Here is a 25,077-nt window from a genome sequence, read left to right on the forward strand (position 1 = left end):
ACAGGAATGTCAGTGTTCTGCCATGGCCAGCGAAGAGCCCGGATCTCAATCCCATTGAGCACGTCTGGGACCTGTTGGATCGGAGGGTGAGGGCTAGGGCCATTCCCCCCAGAAATGTCCGGGAACTTGCAGGTGCCTTGGCGGAAGAGTGGGGTAACATCTCATAGCAAGACTGGTAAATCTGCTGCAGTCCATGAGGAAGAGATGCACTGCAGTACTTAATGCATGCAGCTTGTGGCCACACCAGATACTGACTGTTACTTTTGATTTTGACCCCCCCATTTGTTCAGGGACACGTTATTCCATTTCTGTTAGTCACCTGTGTGGAACTTGATCCGTTTTTTGTCTCAGTTGTTGAATCTTGTTATGTTCATACAAATATTTACTCATGTTAAGTTTGCTGAAAATAAACGCAGTTGACTGCAAGAGGACGTTTCTTTTAGTTTAGTTGCCAAGACTACAAAAATAGCTAAAATTTGATCATCTGAAAATAACTAGGTAAGATACTCAAGTGAGAGAGTGGTGTGGAGACTTCCTTTCTTTCCTTCTTTGAATAACTCCACAGAACACCTCGGCAGACAACTACAATGAGACTTTCTCAATTTGTCTTTCCTTCATTCCTCGTGTTCTCTCTAGTCGCCTTTTCGAAAACCATTGGAGAAGAAGGTCTGACGTGAGGGATCTGGAGTCTTCTCCTCCAATTTAAAAGGAGCCATAGAGCCAGACTTACTAATGGGTTTGCACCAGTGGTGTAGTGCTATTTTTGTAGGTGAGAGAGCTCGACATGAATTCGCATTCATTCGCATAAATTCCTAAATCGGAGTTTGTACCGACAGATGTAGCCTATTGAATAGCCTATGATAGAATATGTATAAAATGCATCCTCTAATTGCAACATCTGCCTATGCCTACACATGTGGCTCAACAGCAGATTTTATTTTCAAAGTATTTTCAAATTTTTCTCCGCAGTGCACACACGTAGCCTATAGTTCTTCATCATTCTCTCCACCACCAGAGAAAAGACAGGGATGAAACCACCTGCCTGTAGGCTGCTATATATATTTATTTGGTTTGTCATTCTGATGTTTTACATGGAATTCTAGAGGTATTTAAATATCATTTATCAGAACACATTTTCCAGATATACCAGCTTCATGTATTCTCAAATTGAAAAAAGGTTAGGGGGCGCCACTCCCCTGCTCTCCGGCAGCACTACAACCCTAGTTTGCACATGGTGCAAAGCACTGTCTTTCATGCCCTTATTGTCTTTCCTATTTTTGTCCCCGCAGCTTTTGAGTAAGAAGATAATGGAGGTGGATTTGGATTCTCTCAGCCCATCCCCAGACTTCCCTGTGGACAAAGTGGAAAAACTCAGACATACACTCCCGGAGGTAGCCCCAATCCCAGTGCCTTTCTGCTGGCCTTTCAAACACTGAGACAGTGCTGTGGATGTGAACGGTTTTAGACTAGCGGTTTTAAGATGTTTTTCTAGTGTGCTGGCAGCTGTTATGACAAGAATGTGACTATAAGAAGTAACAGCATTATGTTTTGATACAAGTGGATATAATTTGTGAACTAGGCTTAAATTCAAATTGAAGTCAGTCAATTCAGGAATCAAACAAATTACAGTCTAATAATTGAAAAAATGGAACCTAATTTCAATTACTTTTCAATAAACTGAAAATGAAAAAACGATTTACATCAAAACAGATTTTAACATTTTAAATTGACTGACTTCAATTCAGATTGAGACCAACTCTAACCCCAACCCTAATCTGCACGTGTGTGTGTATGTGCAGGTTTGGCAGGCGCTGGCCAGAGCGGAAAGGACATGCAGTGATCTACAGAGGGCCACGTCCATGTTAGAGGGCCGTTTGGCCGAGCTGAGTCACTGGGGGACCGAAGCCCTGGAGGTTCACCAGCACCTGGAAGAGAGGAAACCTGGAAGAGAGGCCAAAGTGAGCACCCATAATCTCCTCTCTACTATGATCGTTAGCATACACTACTCGGTGCCGTTACACTTCTTGTTTTTACATGTCGCTGCTTAAGTGGACATGTATCACTATTTACAGTATCAATGTCCTTTTGCTGTATTCTAGTACTGGCAGATCATGTATTCTAGTACTGGCAGATCATTATTCTAGTACTGGCAGATCATTATTCTAGTACTGGCAGATCATGTATTCTAGTACGGGCTGATCATGTATTCTAGTACGGGCTGATCATGTATTCTAGTACGGGCAGATCATGTATTCTAGTACGGGCGGATCATGTATTCTAGTACGGGCAGATCATGTATTCTAGTACGGGCAGATCATGTATTCTAGTACGGGCAGATCATGTACTATAGTACTGGCAGATCATGTATTCTAGTAGTGGCAGACCATGTATTCTAGTTCTGGCAGATCATGTATTCTAGTTCTGGCAGATCATGTACTAGAGTAGTGGCAGATCATGTATTCTAGTACTGGTAGATCATGTACTATAGTACTGGCAGATCATGTATTCTAGTAGTGGCAGACCATGTATTCTAGTTCTGGCAGATCATGTATTATAGTACTGGCAGATCATGTACTAGAGTAGTGGCAGATAATGTATTCTAGTACTGGCAGATCATGTATTCTAGTACTGGCAGATCATGTATTCTAGTACTGGCAGATCATGTATTCTGGTACTGGCAGATCATGTATTCCAGTAGTGACAGATCATATAGGCTACAGGTATTAACTTTAGCCCTACCAGCAAACTAAAAACATTCCTAGGACATTAGCTACCATTGCCATTACGTTCTAATAAGACTTTGATTTAACATTTGTGATGGAACATTTTATGTTTGTGTGTTTCTAATAACACATTTCTGTGTTCATGCAAGTGACTGATTGAACGAATTCTCACTATCAGTATCTGCATTTTGGCAGGACGCCCAGAACCTTGTTTTAGGAACGTTATCTCAGTTTCAAGGTCTCAGCTTGGAGAGAAGAAGCCTTGTGAGGTATTGGTCTGTTACATGCACGAATCATTATTGGTCAGTCACATGCATGAACCAAACGTTAATGATTAATGAAGTATGATGAATAATGAATAAGCTAAATCATGCAAATATTACTTGTCTGCGTAAGTATATAAGATAACCAACGGGACTGCCCAGTTAGAGCTCCTATCAGATGTTCACTATGGTGCATCAAGTTTGTTGGAACCTCTCCAGTTAACTGTTAATAAACAATGATTCATTTAGATTGACTTCAAGTGTCTCTGCTGGTATTTCCCACGACATGTGTAGAATTTCCACGACACATTACTTCAAAACATTCCAGAAACGTAAAAATATTGTTTTTGCAACATTTTGTTTGTTTCTCTCATTCCGCACAGGCACTGATCTCTCGTGGCCTGCAGCTTGAGGGCCAAGTGGTGACAGAGGGGCAGGACCTGCAAGTCCTGGTGAAGAAAGCACAGACGAACTCCCCTATTCAGCACCTCAATGCAGCTGCTTTGGAAGACAGAGTCACAGAAGCGGTTGCTCAGGCTCAGGTACTTACAGTAATGGACAACGGATTCACACAGCAGCCATGATTATCTAGCTAGGTAGGAAACGGAAGTGCTCCATTTCAGTCTATGGAAAACAGTGTGGGTCGTCATGTTCGACCATTAAACTAGCAGATTATCAATACATCCAGTTGGTGGCTGTTACATTCCCAAAGACCAAACCCTTAGTTTATGAACATGTTAAGACTGTAGGCGGATATAGAAATTGAGGGGTGCTCTTTGAAGTTTGTATGTCTCAGTTTCAGAGGTGTTTGCTTTGGGTGTCTTTCCTTTTCCAGGAAATGGTGGAGATGCTTAGCTCCCTGGGGTCAAGGCGAGCTCGGGTCCCGGCGGGGGATGAGCCACCACCCAAGGTGGTAGTCCGCTGGTACTCACTGCCAGAGACCCAGAGGGGTTCATTTGCAGCGGCCACAGCCAAGAGCAAGAGTAACCTGCCATCCCACGCCAAGCTTGCAACTCAGACACCCCCACATCGGCGGCACACAGAGCCCCATAGCCCACTGCAAGGGGACGGTCTACCCCAGGACATCAGCCAGCAGACAGCCATCATCAAGGCCCTACCACAAAGTCAATCTCACACTCAGGCCCCAACACAGCCTCAGCCGGTGGGCCTCACTCAATCTCAGGTTCTGACTCAAAACAAACCTCAAACGCAGCAAACTCAAACTCCCATTGAACCTCGAGTTCAGCTTCTGGCCCAAGTTGAAACATACGCCAAACCCAGTGAAACTCAACCTTTGAACCAAAGTCACGAAGAGCAAGAGCAGCAGCCTGTGGGTCAATCTTTGTACCATGTTCCCACGGTGTCCCAAACCCAGTCTGAAACAACTCAAAAACAGACCCACATCCCCAAATTCAGAGTTAAAGGCCAGCTGAGGACCCAGAACCCTCCTCATCAGTGTAGCGACCAAGCCTCTCCACACCCACCGTTCATGGTCCATAGCGAGATCTACTCGAAAGCCAAGGCGATGGCTAGGAGCAGGCTGGAGAAGGCCAAGTTTCGCTTGCAAGAGAACATCCAGGAAGCCATCGTACTCTTCAGTGACCGAGAGATGTCTGACTGGCAAGCCAAGAGAAAAGAGGTATGACATCAGAGGTTTTTTTCTTGTCAAAGGTTGCCATTTCCATCTCCATTATTATCATGTGTGTAACTTTGTAATATGTCTGAATAAAGTGTCTCTTTATTTAATACCTGTCAAATGTTGTGCAATATAGTAAAAGTTTCCTTTGTCAGAAGTTGTCGTTTGTAATCTCAGAGTATGGCAATGGTGCAACACCTCATATTTATGGAATTCAATGTCTGTTTGGAGTGTTGGTCAATGGTCAGTGTTGGTCAATGGTCAGTATGTGGTCGTGTTGTTCATGGTCAACATGTCCGAGTGGTGGTCATGATTTTTGTCTGCATGATCTCTCGTCCTCCAGAGGGCGTTGGGTGCTTTGAGGCCCGCCATCCTGGAGGAGTTCCTGGGGGCCGCTGAGGGTTTGGGGGCCCTCTGCTCTGGGGCCCAGCTCCAAGCCGTGAAGCTACTGTCTCTTTCAGTCAGGAGCCAGTGGGAGGTAAGAATGGGAAAAGGAGCTGGTTCAAAGAAGACATCACATTTACATAAAATGTTATATTTTCGTCATTTATAAGACAGCCTTATCCAGAGTAACTTACAGGAAGGGCCACTATAGAAAATGTTTGTTCACTGTTTTCTGCCTTTGATAAATACAAAATTCAAAAGGCACTCCGACATCTGAGCAATCTTATTTGCAGGTGCATGGCAACAGTTGAATAAGATGAAGGAAAAAGGAAACCGCACACTGCTTTTGATAGTATCACTGATCATTAATAAGCTTACGTATCGGCCTCACGGCCTTCGTCAGATCTTTTGTGAATTTTTTCTGCCTTTGATAAATAACATGTTTTTATTTTTTAAGGAGCGGGGCAGACCCACCCCTTACATATTTTATTGTTTATTGGATAGGACAGGAAGAGGTATAGACAAAAAATAGGAGAGTTGTGGCTGAAAGAGTAATGGGCTGGATTCAAACCCATGCTGGTAGCAGTACATTTATTCTAGAGGCAGCAGCCTAGACAGCTAGACCACCCCAAGCCACAATAAATAACCTTTTAATAAAACATAATGGTTAGGGTTGGCAGAAAAGTGATGATTAAACTCATACCTAACAGGGCTTTGAGCTCCATTGGGAAATGTATAGGTTATGTGCAGATCAGTGGATACATTTTTTGTTGTCAACCTATCACAATCCAATTGCAGGGAGCTGTATGGTGTCCATATTAGGATTGCACACACCAGCTGTAGTTGTGTCAGTCAATAGGAGTCCTAATATGAACACTGTACCAATGCATTGCATGAGCAGCTTATCATTCTATGCTAATTTAATTTGATTTAATGCCTCGTCTTACTAACAGTGGTTTTGTGTCTTGTGACGCCCAGGCTGTGCATTCAGAGATGACTGCCTTTTTGCAACTCTTGTGGTCTGAGATCAACGGGGTGCGGTCCCTTAACCCCACTGTTATGAGATGTGACATATACACTACTAACACTGAGCGAGATGCCACTGACCCTGAACCTGTGTACAGACGACAGGTACCACGAAATCTTTTGAATCAATATTTCACAGCATTGTTGCACGGTAACATGATAGCATGAAATGAGGCCTAATTTTTCCATTCGTGGTGGCTGGGGGAATAAATGGAATGATATCAAAATGATATGCTTTCTATGTGTTTGATACCACTCCGTTCACGCCATTCAAGCCATTATTATGAGCTGTCCTCGACTCACCAGCCACCTGTGATTGCCATGCAATGGAGGCTTTGAAGCAGAAGGGTTGGGAGGAGACGTGTTTGTTTACAGGTTGATCCTGATTGTACATCAGTCTCATTTAGTCTAAAGGGGTTCTCATTCTCCTAACCACTTGACTTCACTGTACTCCAAACGTGGCTCTGGAGCTTGGTCTACATCAGGGATGGGAAACTTTGATGGGGGTGGGGGCCACAAAAACTCTGAACTCATCATGAGGGGCCGCAGTTGCTTGCGGGTCTGTGTACCCACATATGCGTACCCGTGTACCAGTAGGATTCATTCTATTCTATTTTATTTATATTGTTCTAGGCATGTCTACCCTCAGAGGGCAGTGCGACGCTGAGGGGTGCCGAGTGCCTGGAGGCCCTCAGGGAGCTCTGTGAGACCCTGGCCCCGGAAAGTTCCCCCATCACAGCTGGAGTCCAGCAAAGGGAGTCAGGGGGAGGGCAAGGGAGCATGCTGCCGCAACTGCAGCACGGTGCCACAGTGCCCCCGCAGGACAGGTGAAACATAGCACTACAGTTACAAAGTTTCAATGGTGCTCTACAGAAATAAACTGGCTATTGGGAAGTTTTGGCAAATGCCAGATGGGCTGGTCCATCTTTAGCCCAGTGGTCTAGTATAAATTGAGGGTTTTGCGCAAAATTATCATCATTTGGCTAGTAATTGGGGTCTCAAGGGGAAAAAATGGGCCGGTGTACTAGAAATGCCCGGGCCAATTTCTGGTCTGCCCATGGTGATCTATGCAACAATTCTAATTGCAAATAACCCGTAGTGTCTTTAATATCTTAGTAGTAATAAAATGATTAAATTCTCTGAGCATCTTTGATGCTATAAAGTTTAATTATTAATGGGCTAGTTAAACATCAGCCACTTGTTTTGTCTGTAAAACCTCAAAATATTAATTATCTGTATTTGTATTTATATTTCCTGAGGCCAGCCAATTTGATTAGCTAAGTAATTGTCCTGGGTTTACCCCCTGTTGTTGTTCTTGTGTCACTTTAGTAGGGGGTGCGAGCCTGGAGATCACACCCTGCTGAGCGAGACTGGCCAGCAGGCTGGCCCACAAAAGCAAAGCCAGGAGCTCCCACAAAAGCAAGCTGGACACCGCTCTCAGGCTCTGGAAGACCAGAACCAAACCCAACTAAGACAGGACCGCACACTGCAAGTCCAGGGTCTGCCACTGCAGACCCCGGAACACCCACTCCCAGTCCAAGATCGCCCATTGCATGTCCAGGGCCGCCTACTGCAAGTCCAAGGGGGTCGTTTAATGCATGTCCAGAAAAGCCACCAACAAGGCCCAAATCACACTCAGGTACTGGAAGTGGTAGGATGGTAGGATGCTAGTCTCGGGTATCCTGAATCTGGTGTTTCATTCTTACTAATGGCTGGGAAAGTATATTCTCAGAGAGTGGGCTTGGGCTCAATGAAGGGTGTGGATAGCTGTGTATATATATATTCTCAGATGGCTCTGGTTACATCTGAATGGCAATTGACATTTCAAAGACTAGGCCAACTAGCTAGCTAGTTAGCAGAAAGGAAAACTGACATTATAGCTTCATTCAAAATATTTATGCTGTATAAGAGGATACATTAGTTAGTGGTAAATGAGTTAATAGACCAATAAGAAAGAGTTCCACACCTCTCTGCCTATAATGGCTAGATTTCCCTTCCCCACTCAGACCATTCCCAGACAGTCCTTGCAAAATTCTTGCTTGAGAAATTGCTCTTTGCTAAGAAGTAATATTTGTAAAAAACAATTTAAAAAAATAAAAATTGAAAACAATCACAGTAAGGTACTTAATTGTTACCCAGAAATGATTTGATATTAATATATAAACAGATGCATTGGACCTTTTAAACTGGCCTTTGTGAAGAGCCATGGTGTCGTGGTAACTGGCACGTGTCATCATTTACAACTCCCCACCGGAGACTGGGGTTTAGCCCCTGCATTTACCCTTCCCATTGTTTCTTCTCATCTCAGTTACTTGCCGTCTGAATAAAGTGTTAAAACATCTTCAGAAAAACTGCCATTTGCCCTTTTCCTAAGAACCTCTTACTAGAGGCCGAGTCTTGGTTGGCTGCTCCAGGCACCTCTTATGACAGTGGCAGCTGTAGGAGTTAATCCCCAGTAATTGGATTAAGCCGTGCTAGAGGGTGTAGGGTGAAGTTGCCTCTAGATACTGATCCTGTGTCAGTACCTAGGGGGAACCTTCATGCCGGAGTGTGCTAGAGCCACTGTTTGACTTTACTGCCTCCCCTGACCCCGCTGTTACAGTGCGCTTGTTTGCCTGTCTCCTAGGTGATTGTCAGGGGCGATAGCGTGGAGACCGAGCAGCAGGCACCTGAACGGACAGTCATCCCGGCCGCCGACACCACCCCCCCACAGGAAGAGGGGTTGTCGACGCAGGAAGTGGTGGAGAGGTAAGGGATCCATCTCTACTGTATGTTGGCTAGTGTAAACATAAGTTTAAAAAAGACAGTCAAGACGCATGCTGATAATTCTCTTCCATTAAAGCCTCTTTTCAACTTGTTCAAGGCGAGCTCAAATCGTTGCATTAGCCTACACAGTTTGTAAGACTGGATAGGATGAGCTGAAAAGAACAATGGTTGGATCATGTGTTGATGCTGAGATATGGATAGAGAAACAGATTGGAATGACTGTAAAATGTTTAGTTAAATATACACTTTCATATACAGATATAGAATGCTATAAGAAAACTATAAACTGTTTTTAGACACTGTGCCAACCGCTACAACAACAAGTAGCCAGGGCCAATCGACCACATTACCAAACCGTTTCAACCAACGCTCCATTTTAAAACTTGTCGCACCTGTTGACATTTATACTTTGATAGTTTTGTTTAATGCAGGAGAAAGTCGCTAATCTGTCTGATGCTTTATTCTCACCTCTGGTTTTCAGGGACAGTATCCCTGGTTGTTTTGAAAGATGCTCCTAGATCAAATGTGTTGTTATTAAATGACTGCACTGAATCAATTGAACAACTTTTTATATTTGACATATTTTATCTGGTTGTTTTTAGGTTTTTAATTCCAGTCTTAATTTGTTTGTACTGCGTCACTTTTGTTTACATTTAAAAAAAATAATAATAACCAAGTTGAACCTTGGCTATTCAGGTACAGAGCTTCCCGTTCAGCCTTCCATTCACAGCTCCAGAGAAACAGACAGAGTCTGGAGAGAGAGTTTCAGCCTGAGCCAGTCACCACCTCTGCCCTGCACAGCCACATCAAGGAGCTACAGGTAAGGCTCAGCCGTATAATGGTTTATTTCACACAAAAATAAACACCTGTGCCACAATGATGCACTTTGGCAGTTTACTATGCAGAAACATTGAATAGCTTTGCAACGTACACAAGATTTTAAAAAATACATGAAATAGACAAAGAACTACTGGAAGGGACAATGCCCAGTCTCACACCAATTGGACTGGAACACTCATGGGTGGCACGGATCATTTCTATGGTCTCAGCTGCCTCCCTGTCAGATTTGTGTTTAGTAGGACACGCTGTTTGAAAATTAGAATATCTTATTATGCACGTTCAGGTAGTACCTCCCCATTTCAGTCCGTTTCAAAACGTGTGTGTGTACAACAAAAAAAAAAAATGTGTGTGTGTGTGTTTTAAATGTGTGTGCGTTTCAAAAATATGTGTGTGTGTCGGCAGGCTCTTAAGCAGGAGACTGAGGTGCTGTGGTTTGAGTTTGAGCTGCAGTCCTCCCAGGTGTCCCAGCAGCAGAGTGCAGAGGGAGGTGGACTGGAGGGGGACAGTGAAGGGGCCAACCTCCTTCAGCAGTGGAGAGGCCAGCAGATCTGCCTGCAGACCAGGTCCAGTCACAGTTTCAAGTTAATTTGATTTATTTGAAAAACTACATTTGGGGTGTCAGGGAAATTGCAAGATCATGTTATAATGCTTGTATTGCATTCAACATAATATAGTATTCTGTTAACTATTGTGTGTGACAGAGGATATTTACGATGTCTTTGGGTGATAAAACCTAAAGAGCATTCCAGAGAACATGAGGTAATGTTTCTGTTCTATACCGTACCAGGAAGAGACGGTTCCAGTTTGGAATTGACACAACACTTGCTGTCTGCTATGTATCATAGATATCTTTCATACAAATCTTAACCTTGTACCATTCTATGCATCTGTTGTTCGTCATGTAGGTTGAAAGGGGTGTATCTTGGCTATCAAAGATCTTTGTACTTTTGCTTTATCACGCTCAACGGTTCATTAGAAATGGTGAATCGTTGAAAGTCATTGCCATTGCAAAGCTCTTATTATTAAAGATTTAGTTTAAGTATAACTCTGACTGGTGTGATAAGTTTGTATCTCCTCATTTGATAGTAAAGTAATTAACCACCACAGGGGAGACGTATGACAGAAGATACTAACGAGACTAGGGAAGTCTCCACCGCTCCTGCGTTTGTGTGTGCATACATGTGTGTGAAATGAAATGGTTTGTGTTTCTCTCTCAGAATGGCTTCTCTGGAAACCACCGTGGAGCTGATGGAATCAGCAGACTCTCAGATATCACTGATCTCAGACCAGCTTGACCGCATCACCAGGCAGCCCATAGCTATCTCAGCCTATGGGATGACTGATCCCTGGACTGTGGCTGACTTTAAGGTATACTGTACACGTCAGTGTTGACTCATCAGTTGACTTGACTCACAACAGTTGATGAGTTGTATGTATTTTGTTCAACACACACACACACACACACACACACACACACACACACACACACACACACACACACACACACACACACACACTAAGCTCATGAGCCGTTAATAAGTAATATTCTTCAATAATCAAGGGGTAATTTAATCAAGTTCAAAGAGTGTGTCTTTAAGTGTCTACTGTCTTCCTGTCCCCAGGAAATGGACCAGCGGCTCCACGCGGAGCTGAAGTGCGTGTCGGGGCAGACCTCCGGGGGGGGGGCCCTAGACCCCTGTATGCCCCCACCCCAGTGGCACCGCCTCCACCAGCTCAGACAGACACTAAAGAGGGTGCGCTCTGCCGCCGGGGCCCTTGATTGCTTTCTAGCCCAGATACGAGAGGCCGACGCTGGCATACAGGCTGCGCTGGTTCCCTTGGACCACTGGCAACATGGAGATGGTGCGACCCGGGCCCGAGGCAGGCATTCCGGGCTGCTGTCTATCCGGCAGAGTGTGAGGAAGTATGGAGAAGAAGCCGGGAGCGTGGATGGTTTACTGGAGGCAGCCGGAATGGAGTTGACGATGGATGGAGCTGCTGTGACTTGTCGTGACACAGTGGCAGCTTTGTCACGGCGATTGGATGAGGCAGACCTCGAGTTGGCCAGAAGCGGAATTGGGAGGGGACAGAAGCAGAAGGAGGAGGAGCTAAGCCTTAAAGGGAGGGGGAAAGGGGCAGGGCCTGACATGCAGAGGAGGGGATTGGAACAAAAGGAGGAGGATGCGTTCCAAAGAAAGAGGGGGCAGGAACAGGGGGTAGGGCCTAAGGCCCAAAGAAGGAGGGAAGAGGAGGAATCATTGGGCCTTAGGAGGAAGGGCCAGGTGGAAGGGAAAGAGGGGGAGGAGAAGAGGAGTTCAGGCCAGAGGAGGATGGCCCTACTGGTGGTCCTGAGGGAGATTCAGAGGGCAGTGGAGCAGCAGGGACTGAAGGAGCCAACACTCCCTGCAGTGCAGCACAGGTGAGTGACAAACATGCACACAAACACACACATACATACTTTTTCTGTAGCACTTGTGGATGAGCAAACACGCTCTTTCTCCCTGTCCTCCTATTCCTAGGATGCGTGCATTGGCAGACCAGGAGGGGCGTCTGGCTGCGCTGCGCTCTGAGCTGCAGAGTCTAGAGGCTGCAGACCGTGGTGCTGCGCAAACGACCTCCAACCCCGAGAGGGGCGGAGCCACACAGGAGCTGGAGACATTGTGGGAGGAGACCCATAGAGCCATTACAGAGAGGTAAGACAGAAAGAAGAGAAGAAGACTTGAAATAAAGGAGTGGAGGAGTGAAAAGATAAGAGGGAGATATCCAATAGAACCATTACTGGGAGGTAAGAGAGGAAGAGGCGAGGTGAAGGAGAGGTGGAGTGACAGGGTCAATGGGGAGGAGGATACTGCCCAAAATAATAGGGGACACCATAGAGGCGAGGAGGATGCACTCCAAAAAAAGAAGGTATAGGAACAGGGGGAAGGGCTTAAGGCCCAAAGAAAGAGGAGAGAGGAGCAGACCAACAGAGGCATTACTGAGGTAAGAAGACAGATGAGGGAGAGGAGCAAAAAATAAGAGACAAATGGAGGAGAGAGGAGGGAAAGATGGAGTGAGGTTAAAATGCAGGTAAAGAGGGAGTGAGGTTAAAATGGAGGTAAAGAGGGAGTGAGGTTAAAATGGAGATAAAGAGGGAGTGAGGTTAAAATGGAGTAGAGATGGAGTGAGGATAAATCGGAGGTAAAGAGGGAGTGAGGTTAAAATGGAGATAAAGAGGGAGTGAGGTTAAAATGGAGGTAAAGAGGGAGTGAGGTTAAAATGGAGATAACGAGGGAGTAAGGTTAAAATGGAGGTAAAGAGGGCGTGAGGTTAAAATGGAGGTAAAGAGGGAGTGAGATTAAAATGGAGAAAAGAGGGGGTGAGGTTAAAATGGAGGTAAAGAGGGAGTGAGGTTAAAATGGAGATAAAGAGGGAGTGAGGTTAAAATGGAGTAGAGATGGAGTGAGGATAAATCGGAGGTAAAGAGGGAGTGAGGTTAAAATGGAGATAAAGAGGGAGTGAGGTTAAAATGGAGGTAAAGAGGGAGTGAGGTTAAAATGGAGATAACGAGGGAGTAAGGTTAAAATGGAGGTAAAGAGGGCGTGAGGTTAAAATGGAGGTAAAGAGGGAGTGAGATTAAAATGGAGAAAAGAGGGGGTGAGGTTAAAATGGAGGTAAAGAGGGAGTGACGTTAAAATGGAGGTAAAGAGTAGACAGACAAGTATCGAAGGGATGGGAAAGGGAACTTTTCAGAAAACAGTCAACACCTGATAAGGACACTTCAAATAAGAACTAACTGTATGTGTGAACATGCTGTGTGTTTGACCGAGTGTGTGACTGTGCTGTGCGTGACTATGCTGTTTGTGATCAAGCTGTGTGTGTGCATTGCACAGGCTGGATCGTTGTGGAGGTCTAACAGAATTACTGAAGAGGTTCCAAATGGTACACAGTCGTCTAAGCAGCACCTTACAGAGGGCCGAGCGCACCATCAGTGAACAGGCCTCGTACATGGGCAAAGACAACCTACAGAGACTCCTCACTAAGGTAGAGAGCTTCAACTTATAGTAATGACAACAAAAACAATAACTGCAACAAGAACAACAGCCACAAGCACAAGAACTATGCAACAGATACCACAACCACAATAACTATGCAACAGATACCACAACCACAAGAACTATGCACCAGATAACACAACCACAAGAACTATGCACCAGATAACACAACCACAAAAACTATGCACCAGATAACACAACCACAAGAACTATGCAACAGATACCACAACCACAATAACTATGCAACAGATACCACAACCACAAGAACTATGCACCAGATAACACAACCACAAGAACTATGCAACAGATAACACAACCACAAGAACTATGCAACAGATACCACAACCACAATAACTATGCAACAGATACCACAACCACAAGAACTATGCACCAGATACCACAACCACAAGAACTATGCACCAGATAACACAACCACAAAAACTATGCACCAGATAACACAACCACAAGAACTATGCACCAGATACCACAAGAACTATGCACCAGATACCACAACCACAAGAACTATGCACCAGATAACACAACCACAAGAACTATGCACCAGATACCACAAGAACTATGCACCAGATACCACAAGAACTATGCACCAGATAACACAACCACAAGAACTATGCACCAGATAACACAACCACAAGAACTATGCACCAGATAACACAACCACAAGAACTATGCAACAGATACCACAACCACAAGAACTATGCACCAGATACCACAACCACAAGAACTATGCACCAGATAACACAACCACAAGAACTATGCACCAGATAACACAACCACAAGAACTATGCACCAGATAACACAACCACAAGAACTATGCACCAGATACCACAACCACAAGAACTATGCACCAGATACCACAATAACTATGCAACAGATACCACAACCATAATTATCTATTTTTTCCCACCACACGATTGCAGCATAAGATCCTAATAACATTTTCCCTCAAATGTGCTTTGTTGTGTATTTATTTTTCATACTTCTTTTTCTGTGTGCCTTTTTTTGTATTTATGTGTGTGTGGGTGTCTGTTTGTGTGTGCATGTGCATTGCGTATATGCATGTGCGTGTGTGTGTGTGTATGCGTGCATACGTGCGTACATGTGCGTGTGTATATACCAGGTCCACAGCACCAAGGCAGAGTTGAGTGGTCTCGGGGAGGGAGTGGAGGAGATGCGAGGCACCTGCCATCAGCTGCAGTCTCAGCTGCGCCAAATCCTTGACTGCCCTGAAACTCCATTTGAGGGCGAGGCTGACACCCTGATGGACCGCTGGCTAGATGTGAGTTCTCACCCCATTGCCAGAGACCAATGCAAGTACAAGTCGTTACACTACAGGGGGCCCTATATTTCCTCAGCAGAAAGACACGTTTTCAATTTGCGTCAAATTTCTCACGTGACTTTGGCTCTCCTATTTTGTCACTTTAGGGTAGTGTAATAACAGTGTTTACCCAAGTGAACCAGTACTAACCCTTCGGGTCAAAATGTTTGCTCTGGTCTACCGAACGCAAGCCAAGTCTCGTAGGGTAGGTACTCAGATAAATGTGTGACCTGAATGGATTATTGCCTAGAACGTCAAACCTAACAGCTGTGATTTTCCCAGGTGACAGAGAGGACGGACTCTCACCTGGACAACCTACGCATGGGGCTGGACCTGTGGGATGGGCTGCTACAGCTGGGCGGAGAGGTGGAGAGCTGGACCAGCCACAAAATGGCCCACTTGGTGCAGTCACACCCCTTCCACAGCGAACAAGAAGTCAAAGCCATGCAGGTAACATAACGCCCTCTGGCAACTCAAGTCCTTTCACTTTGAAAGGGGAATTGTGATGGTCTGTCTGTCTGCCTGTGGATTCCAGTTAAAGATTCCAAGAGTACTATTTCCGAATCTCAATTCAGACTTTTTTTCTCTGCCGTTTTGTTTCATTGGGATTTCAACTAATTCCCTGAATATATTGAAATTGAAATGGATTGGGTCCCAACCTTGATCATGGACCCATGTTGTGTTCTTACTGTAGGAGGAGATCCGGGTCCAGGAGGAGAGTGTGGGGCGCTTCCACAGGAGGGCTTCTGAGATCCAGGTCTTGTTGCAGAGCAAGGAGCCCCCACTGGAGCTTCAGGTGAGTGGGCCTGAGAAGTGGGCCTGGTGGGAGTGGGACTTGAGTGGATCTGGAAATATGGAGTGATATTAGTTATATTAAATTCAATTTCTGGATACAAATGCTAAATTCTTTCCTTCAAATTCAATTTCTCTTGGCACTAACTCCATATTGGATAAACAGGTTTGTGTGGTCCAGGGTAGGTCTGGGGGATCCAAAGGACCTGGAAAAGCCTTAATGGGCATTGTTGGGTCTGGAATAGCCTGTGTGAGTGGTATAACCTGGGTGGGTCTTGGTTAACCTCTGTTGTTCTGGGATAACCTGAATGGGCCTGGGGTAGCCTGTATACTCCTAGGACAGCTTGAATGGGCCTGGGATATGCTGTGTGGGTCTGAGATTGCCGTAGTTAGTCTGAATAAGTCTATATGGCACTGGGTTGGCCTGAACAGGTCTTTGCGCTTCTTCTTATGAATTTCTTTATCACTACTTTAGAGAGGGTCCTTGTTTACAAAGTTGAAAGTAATACTCTCTTAGAGACACAATTTAGAGACGTTTATTTTGTTCAATTTTCAAAATGATGCTCAGCAGTGACCGACTCTTCCACTTCCTCTTCCTCACCCAGGTGATCGAGACCCAGATGAGGAAGAAGATGGAGCAGGTGAAGGAGCTCTTCTCCGACCTCGAGGATGTCTACAGGCACCTGGTGGTGGCCAAGGGACAAGTGGCAGCCAAGATGGCCGAGTGTCACTCCTCTCTTCAGGGCATCCAGGACTCACTGGACACGCTCAGTGCTGCCGACGGCCCAAAGCTCCTCACACAGATTCAGGTGAGTGCCAATACTTTCCCATCTGGTATCTCTTATGTTTGACCCATATCCCCATTTCAGAGGGTACCCATGGTTTCTTTGGTTCATGTGAGGGATGATTAAGAACTATGCTCCTGAGAGTCATTGATTGATTGAGCCATTGATTGTTTTACTATAAAGACACAACAATGTATTATAATGATCAGCAGATTTCCTTGAACCTATTATATGTTCTTATTAGTGTCTAAAACTACCCAGTATTAAAAAAACACTGATTTCCATAATATTATTCTCCTCCTGCCACTAGTCTTGGTACTCATTGCTCAAACAACTGCTTTCATGTGCAGGAGCTGTCTGCACAGCTTCAGACACAGGAAAAGCAGGCGGAGGGCCTCCTGGAGGAGCTACACCTCATGACCTCCGTGGCCAGCCCACAGAGCTTGCAGAGCCTAGCTGCAGATGGTGTCCGGCTGCATGAGCTTGTCTGCGCAGCCCGTCAGCACATTAGTGAAATGAGGGTGCAGGCCCAGAGGGATATCAAGGCCTTGCACAGGTACTGGCTGTCACAAGCATACCTATTGATAGTTACAAGTGTATCTATTCAGATATTAGTCCGTCTTGGGTGTATAATGTGTGACATACTATCAGATTCCATGTTCCCCCAAATGTACTACAAAATCCAGCATCTGTGATTTTTAGAGTGGTTTTGGTTGCACTTTATTTTATGGTACGCAAATAACGTATTAGTTAGGATTTACTTGCAGTAGTGTTTTACTAACGTGTGTGTGTTTGTGTGGTAGTCTGCAGGAGGAGTTTGCCCGTCTGCAAGAGTGGTTGCAAGCCGCAGTGCTGAAGGTGGACAAAGGGGAGGAGCTTAGCCGCTTGCAGGAGGAAGTAGTCGAACACAGGTCACATAATCTAAAATTGCATTAACTACAATGATGACATTTGCAATAATGATCAAAACAATAATTATGATGATGATGATGATGGTCATAAAGGTCAAAATGATGGTAGTGTTGGTTTTAACTCATCTGTCTCTCCTCCCCCAAATTTAGTAAGCACACAGAGGCCCTCAGTGGACACATAACCACCTTGCATGGGAGCACCCTAAAGCATTCCCCCCTACTAAAAGAGAGTGAGAAACTTCTAGAGCGCTGCTGCAGTCTCCACACCCATCTGCTTTCCTCCAAGGAGAACCAGAGCTCTCTGACCAGCCACACCCAGGCCTTCCAGACTCTGGCCCAGGACACCCAAGCCTGGGTTAGAGTCTTGCAACAGCAGGCTGACTCTCTGGCCACTGGAGTCCCATGCATCCACAGCCAGGCTGAGCAAAGACTACAAGCTGCAGAGGCAAGAACCTGTCTTTGGGCTTACTCCAAACTCCACCTGCAGATTATTTGGTGGTGGTGCAGATATCCTCTAATAGCGCATAAAAAAAGGAAATTACCTGAAATGAAAGTCACATATTGTACCTTTAAACATGAAACCTTTGTCTCTTGCTGCCTCTGTTGTGTCTGGCAGACTGTGTTGAGTGCCAAGGCAGAGGGAGAGTCTCGTATGGAGAAGCTAAAGGAAGCAGGCCACAGGCTGGCCCACAGACCGGGCCTGGGAGAGAGTCTGAAACTGGACATCATGCAGACCGTCAGTTACACAGAGGTGCACTGGGGAGCCGTTCTGCAGTCTGCAGACCAACACCGCAGGTAGGTGACTGAATGAGACTCGAGACACTAATCACTTTTCATGATTTTTTTCTGTCAGAAAGGCATGACCTCTGTGTAATTGGTTGATAGTAGGAGAATATTGATGGAATGATTGTGAATAGTTCAAGATGTACTCCTCGGTCTCCGTTTCTACCAACAGTGTAAACTGTAAACTTAGAGTGGGTCTTGGCAAATGTAACTGCCACTGAGTCATTTAAAGTTGAATTGTACATGCAGTTTTGCTCTCTCTCTCTCTATCGCTCTTTCTTTCTCACTCTCACGCTCTCTTAAAAAGCAAAAACCCACTCCAGATCCATGCCACAAATCGTCATATTGTATTCCACAATAGCACTGTAAAATGACTACAATATAGACTCAAGTATGATGCTGAATGTGTTTATTGTTCAAATATATAAGTGGGGTGAGGAGGATGCTATGCGTCAGAGTCTTTGTCCTCAGGGGCGGTTGTCCTTTTGACTTTCTCTTCTTCTGTTTTGTCGTTCTCTGACTCTGCTGGGGGATTCAGTGTTGCCCTCATCATCATTCCACTTCTGTTCCTTGTGAGTGAGGGACCCTGGGCGTGGCTAGAACAGCTAATCTTAGCACTATCCTCAAGAGTAGGACTTAGTCTGCCAGGGGTTGGAAGGAAATTTGGCATATAAGAAGGTACAGCCTCACCTGAATATAGAATCATTAGAGTGGGGTTGTTAAGCCGTTGGCTTTTAGAACTCCGGCTACAGCAGTTGTCATCCTCTTCACCATAATCGCTTTGGTGTCTTGACACAGTGCTACAAGGCTTAGGTGTCTGAGAGTGGGAAAAAATTGTACTGGTGCGACGGGCCACAGTGCTCCTTCTCAGAGACATTTCGATCTTGTCATTGATCTCCTCCTGATGGCTTGATTTTCTGGAACGCTTTCTACCTTGAGCAACCGTAGGCTTGTGGTCATAAGAGGTCTGGGTGGTTGACTTGACAAGCTTGCTGTGAATTTGGACATTTCTGAAAAAAACTTGCTTTGACTTAGTTGTGTTTGCATGTTGAGGACCTGGTGCCTGGTGCCTGGGTGATCTTGCATTCCCAGAGGTGCCAGCCAATTGGGGGCTCTGAGTTCTGCCATTACAGCAGAAGCCCTCTTCCTTGTTATCAGAGTCATAATCTGCATCTTCAGCTTCTAACTCGAAAATCTCGGGCAGGTTTCTACTTCCTCCAGATGTGTCAGGTAGGTCTGCCGGGTTGACTGTATATATACTCCTGTCTCTATCTTCATTCTCATGGTGCTCAATAGCTCTTGGTATAGTGTATGGGTATGGCATCAATCTCTTCACCCTTTGCATTGGCCCATGACTCTGAATGGAGATATGGGAATCTTCTTCTGCCAGCTCAGGTTGTTCACTTACCATAAACTCTGGACTCCATGTGGTGCCAAGAGATTCTGCTTCATCAAACTCTTCATCATGTGAAGGGCTGGATGGCGTGAGTCTTAAATCGTTATATGGTTTTACATCACAGAAGAACATAGGTGGTGGAGGAGAGGAAGAAAAGTCAAAAGAAGGGGGTGGGGAGTGGAGGGGTCGCTCTGAGACAGTGTTGTCACTTGTTTTTTGGAACTCAAGAGAGGACCCAATTCCTTGCATGGGCTCATTGGCTGGATCAATTCCTTGACTTCTGTCAGATGATAATTCATTCCTCTGCAGGGAATCAGGAGTGGGTTCGGTAGAGTGCTCAGGGAACACCTCCAACACTGTAGATGGCCCGGTCTCTAGCAAGGATTCCGTAGATGGTTCTGAATCACACTTTAAACTATGATACATTTCAGTTATTTCCTGTAGCTCAAGACCTATCGCAATCTGTTGTTGGGTTTCAAAAAGCTCAGTATCTTGCTTAGAATCAGAAGTCACTTCAAACCCTTTCATGAGCTCAGAAGAACTCCCAGTCTTTTGCCTGAGTGTGGATAGCAGCTTAAACTCTCCCAGAGTTAGTTTTTGTGGCTCGGTGGACACGTCAAGCTTTTCTGGGACGTTAGATGTTTGAGGCTCAATAGGAATCTCAGTCCCATGCCTGAACTCAAGAGATCGCTGAATCCTTTCCTCATGCTCAGTTTCTTGCCTGGGTTTAGGGGACAATTTGGTGCCTTGGTGGGGCTGGGAAGACACCTCAATCTGCTGTTGGGGCTTAGCAGAGCCCATAAACACTTGGCCGGAGGGAACAATTCCTTGCATGCACTTTTGAGATTGCACAACCTTTTTTCTTGGTGGCAGAGGCATCTTGAACACTCCTTGAATCTCTTTGGCTGGCTCATTGGAAACTTGCCGAGAGTCAGTTGTCAATTCATATCCTTGCTTGTGCTTAGAAGACAGCTCAGTTTTTTGCTTGAGTTCAGGAGGCAGCTTAAACTCTTCCTCAGTCTCTGTGGAGGATTTAGTCATTTGTTGACATTCATTGGACATTTCAAATATTTGGCAGCAGCTAGGAGAACGCTCAATCCAATCATATGGCTCAGGGGAGCTCTCAGTCCCTTGGTTGAGTCTAGTGGACACCTCAGTTTGGTGTTTGGGTTCAATGGACATATTCCATATTTGCCCAGAGTTTGCAAAGGAATCAATTCTTTGCATGGACTCATGAGACAGCTCACTTCCTTGAATGTACCCTGAAAACCTCCTAACCAGTCGTGTTGGTGGCAGGGGAACCTTGAACACCCCATGAGACTCAGTGGTTGATTCAGTCATTTTCATGGGTTCATTGGACACCTCAAATACCTGCAAGGAGTCAGGGGTCAGTTCTACTTCTTGGTTGAGCTCAGGACACTTTTCATTAATTAGCTTTAGTCCAGGAAGCAGCGTAGACTTTTCCTCTGTTGACAGTTTAGTTTGTTGGGATTCGTCTGTCATTGCATTTATTTGCCAGGAATTGGGAGATTGTTCCGTCCATTCTTGAGATTCAATAGAAAGCTTAGTCCCAAAAGATGTCTCAATGCCTTGCTCATGTTCAGATGACTCAATTCCTTGCCTGTATTTTGGGGACAACTCGTTCCCTTGGTGGGGTTTCGAAGAACATGGGTTGATCGTGTGTGTGGATTCAGAGGACAGTTCAAACCCTTGCATGCATCCATATGACTGCTCAGTCCTCTGCCCGGGTTTGTTATGTCGCTTGAACACTTCTTGAAGGTCTTTGGCTGTCTCAATCTCTTGGTTGAGCTCATTGGACGCTGTAAACACTTGCCAGGAGTCTGTATTCAATTCAGCTTCTTGGCACAACTCATTCTTCAGCATGGATTCAGGAGGTAGCCTGAACACTATTTGAGGATCTGTGGATGATCCAGTTGGTTGCTGGAATTCATTGGACATGTCAAATACTGTCATGAAGTTAGAGGACCACTTGGTACATTCCTGAGGTCCAATTGGGAGTTCAGTCTCTTGTCCTGGCTCGATGCAATGCTCGTGCTCAGGAGATAAGTAAATCCCTTGCCTGTGATCGTGGGACAACTCAGTCCCTATGTGGGATTTAGAAGAAACCTCAATGTTTTGTTTGGGCCCAGAAAATGCTTCAAACATTTGCACATCATTTGTAGGAAGATCAATACCTTCGATGGGCTCATGAGACAGTTGGATCAGTTGCATGCACCCAGAAGACCACTTAGCCCTTTGTCTTGGTGGCAGAGGTACCTTAAACACTCCCTGAGTCTCCATTGATGGTTTGTTTTGTTGCTTGGAGTCGGTAGAGATCGCAAACCCTTGCCAGAAGTCAGGGTTTAATTCAACCCCTAGCCTCTGCTCAGTACACACCTCATTCCTTTTCATAGGATCAGAAGGAAGCTTAAACTCTCCTTGTGTGTCTGTGGACAATTCAGTCAGTTGTTGGGGCTGAGATACTTCAGATACTTTAAGTATTTGCCAGTAGTTTGGTGACACCTCAGTCCCTTGATTGTACTCAGAAAATGGTTCAATGTCTTGCCATGGACCAAAGGATGATTCCGTCTCTGGCCAGGGCTCAGTGGGAGCCTTTGACACTGTGCCAGGTTCTGGGGAAGGCATAGTTATTTGCTGGAGATCATTCTGCTGTGTTTCAGTAGAAGATATTATAGGCTCAAGTGGTGGTTCAACAGCTGGTCTGTGCTCAGGAGATAAGCCAATCATAGGTTCAGATGACATTTCAATTATTTGGTGGGTTTTAAAAAAAAACTCAATCTGTTGTTCGGGCTCAGTAGACATGGATTCATGAGGCAGCTCAATGTCTTGAAGGCACTGCTCAACTGTTTGTTTTGGTGGCAGAGGCAACTGGAGCACTTTCTGAGGCTCTTTGCTTTGCTCAGTCCATTGCAGGGGCTCCTCAAACACTTGACAGGAGTCTGAATTAAACTCTACCTCTTGTTTGTGATCAGGAGACTGCTCAATCATTTGTGATGGTTCACAAGCCGACGCAATCTCTTGCCAGAGGTTAGATGGCCCTTTTAGGGTCTCATGCTCCCTGGACAATTCAATTTGTGGTTCTGGCTCAGGGGAAACGTCAAATGTTTGCCCAGAGTTTGGAGACAGCTCAATATTTTTCTTAAACTCTGGAACTTTCTCGATCTCTTGCCATTTTTCAGAAGAGGATTTAATTTTGCCCCCATGTTCTGGAGATGTCTCAATCCTTTCTCCTAAAGGAGAACAGCAATAGTTGTTGCACTGCTCACACTCAAGGAACACTGGAAATGGAGAGAGACGGAGTTCCGAGAACTTCTCCCCCTCATCACTTTCTACGATAAATAAAGCAGGAGAGTCTGGGGGAGAGTCAGCTTGAGGGGATCCTGCTGAGGGAGATGGGTTAAGCTCCTCAAGGCAGTCCATGTACACTGAAGCAGGAGATAAACTGTCCTCTTCTTCATGGCCCTCGAAGACCTCTGCAAGGGAGAATACATTGTTGTCATATTCTGGGGATGGAGGAGGAGAAGGACTGTCTTCCCTCCTTGGGTGCTCCAAATACCATGGATCATTAGTGGGCTGGTTATCGTGGTAGGTCAGCCCAGTAGATCCGGCCGCAAGCCCTGGAAGTGTTCTCATCACAGGGGCATCATTCGTTGGCTGCCCCTGTGGTGTTAGGTCAATTGATGCACTGCACCCTGGCTTGATTGATAAAGGTCCAGTAGAATGATTGCAGCAGGGACCATGTTTTCTAGTACACTGATCACAGAATGTAGCTGAACCAAGGTTCTGTGATGTAACTTTTTGAAGCCATGTTAGATCAGGCCTGCATCCTGCAAACATAAAACAGAATGAACTATAGTTAGGATACGTTTATTTTGCCCAAGCTAGTTTTTGCTTACAAAAATGCACAATGTTGTGAATGCATGCAATATTTTACAAAAAAACTAGTATGTTCATACTAGGACAGTCAACCTGATGTAAAATGATACTGGTTTATAGTGAAAGATTTGAAAAGCTTTGATAACATGGCGGCAAATGTGGACAAAATGCTTTTGAAAGACAAAATAATAGTATCAACTGATGGATTAGATTGCATGTAGCAGAAGAAAGCTACTGATATGTTACAACCATTACTTATTTTTCACATTATACTTTTTAAAATTAGACATAGATTTAATGCTGGCATGGTAACAGTCTCCTCTCACTGTTTATGACATCTTTCCATGAAAACATACGAATGAGGAGATCATAATTAATGGCCTAGAAAAACTGTATCTACCATTTACAAATTGTGTTGAATACGTGAATGTTACAAAGCAAAGCAAAAAAACAACAAGACCTATACAAAAAGATCAACGCTTAAAAAAAATAAAAACCATACTCTTCTTGCTTTTAGTTTAACACAATAGTTTACGTGAATCACAGAATGGTTTGGGGTACTACTACAACTACTGCTACTACACTGTAAAAGCCTACTACTACTACTACTACACTGTAAAAGCCTACTACTGCTACTACACTGTAAAAGGCTACTACTACTACTACTACACTGTAAAAGCCTACTACTACTACTACACTGTAAAAGCCTACTACTACACTGTAAAAGCCTACTACTGCTACTACTACTAGTACTGCTACTAGGCCAACACTACTGCTACTATTACTACTACTACTACTAACTAACTACTACACTACTGCTGCTACTACTAATTGTTACTAGCCTATTACTGCTGGGCCACCACTAATACCTGGCATACTCCACCTCGCAGGTAGTCACTTCCACTTTTCTAGATTCAAATCCAATCATAGTTTAATTTAAAGTTAACAAAATACTACCCAAAAATAGGGAAATAACCTTACCTGGGCAATCCACCTTATGCAAATGAATGACAGGAATCATTCTTGTGAAGAATTATCAGGAGTTGAGTACATCCATTTTGTTTTCGTTTGACTTTTCTTTTCTTTTAAGTCTTACCAAGCAGGCAAGCTTTTTTTTAAATCTTTGACAAAAGTTCTAAGAACCTACCGGTGACATCACAATATCACTCTGTCACATCATCCTTACTGCAGAGTGCTGCCTTTCCAAGCAATCTGACCTGAATTCAATTACAGAATTACACAGTAAATAATGATCAAAAACAACACAAACCTTTTTTTTGCTCATCATTGAAGTTTAGAATGTTGTGGAATATTGTGTGTCATTATGTAACACTAGATGGCAGTGTTATTTCATCCATTGGATGCTTTCTCATTTCAAAACAATATACAATAGTCACAGAATAAAGATATGTAACCCGATGCAGGACAAAACATTTGATTTCCATTAGATCTCCCAAACGTGGGTGATTCCAACAAAGTTCTGAGTAAAAATGATCACCCCTGTT

The 25,077-nt window shown here is 44.7% G+C and overlaps 1 protein-coding gene across 13 annotated transcripts in view; it reads left to right on the plus strand.

Moving 5' to 3' along the window:
• LOC139415226 (spectrin repeat containing, nuclear envelope 2a) overlaps window positions 1-25,077 on the plus strand; it is a 226,507-nt gene that overhangs the window by 51,127 nt on the left and 150,303 nt on the right. For all 13 annotated transcript variants that reach the window (XM_071163142.1, XM_071163152.1, XM_071163147.1 and 10 more), the window contains 22 exons: window positions 1,290-1,391; window positions 1,800-1,958; window positions 3,370-3,528; window positions 3,822-4,625; window positions 4,966-5,100; window positions 6,666-6,859; window positions 7,362-7,671; window positions 8,659-8,780; window positions 9,495-9,618; window positions 10,041-10,201; window positions 10,856-11,006; window positions 11,261-12,057; window positions 12,158-12,331; window positions 13,511-13,661; window positions 14,811-14,969; window positions 15,291-15,458; window positions 15,703-15,804; window positions 16,406-16,609; window positions 16,936-17,141; window positions 17,389-17,496; window positions 17,647-17,941; window positions 18,113-18,291. In XM_071163142.1, coding sequence (XP_071019243.1) covers window positions 1,290-1,391; window positions 1,800-1,958; window positions 3,370-3,528; window positions 3,822-4,625; window positions 4,966-5,100; window positions 6,666-6,859; window positions 7,362-7,671; window positions 8,659-8,780; window positions 9,495-9,618; window positions 10,041-10,201; window positions 10,856-11,006; window positions 11,261-12,057; window positions 12,158-12,331; window positions 13,511-13,661; window positions 14,811-14,969; window positions 15,291-15,458; window positions 15,703-15,804; window positions 16,406-16,609; window positions 16,936-17,141; window positions 17,389-17,496; window positions 17,647-17,941; window positions 18,113-18,291 — 4,964 coding nt within the window. The remainder of the gene's footprint in view (window positions 1-1,289; window positions 1,392-1,799; window positions 1,959-3,369; window positions 3,529-3,821; window positions 4,626-4,965; window positions 5,101-6,665; window positions 6,860-7,361; window positions 7,672-8,658; window positions 8,781-9,494; window positions 9,619-10,040; window positions 10,202-10,855; window positions 11,007-11,260; window positions 12,058-12,157; window positions 12,332-13,510; window positions 13,662-14,810; window positions 14,970-15,290; window positions 15,459-15,702; window positions 15,805-16,405; window positions 16,610-16,935; window positions 17,142-17,388; window positions 17,497-17,646; window positions 17,942-18,112; window positions 18,292-25,077) is intronic.

Source organism: Oncorhynchus clarkii, chromosome 8, assembly GCF_045791955.1.
Source record: "Oncorhynchus clarkii lewisi isolate Uvic-CL-2024 chromosome 8, UVic_Ocla_1.0, whole genome shotgun sequence".
NCBI classification, from domain to species: domain Eukaryota; kingdom Metazoa; phylum Chordata; class Actinopteri; order Salmoniformes; family Salmonidae; genus Oncorhynchus; species Oncorhynchus clarkii.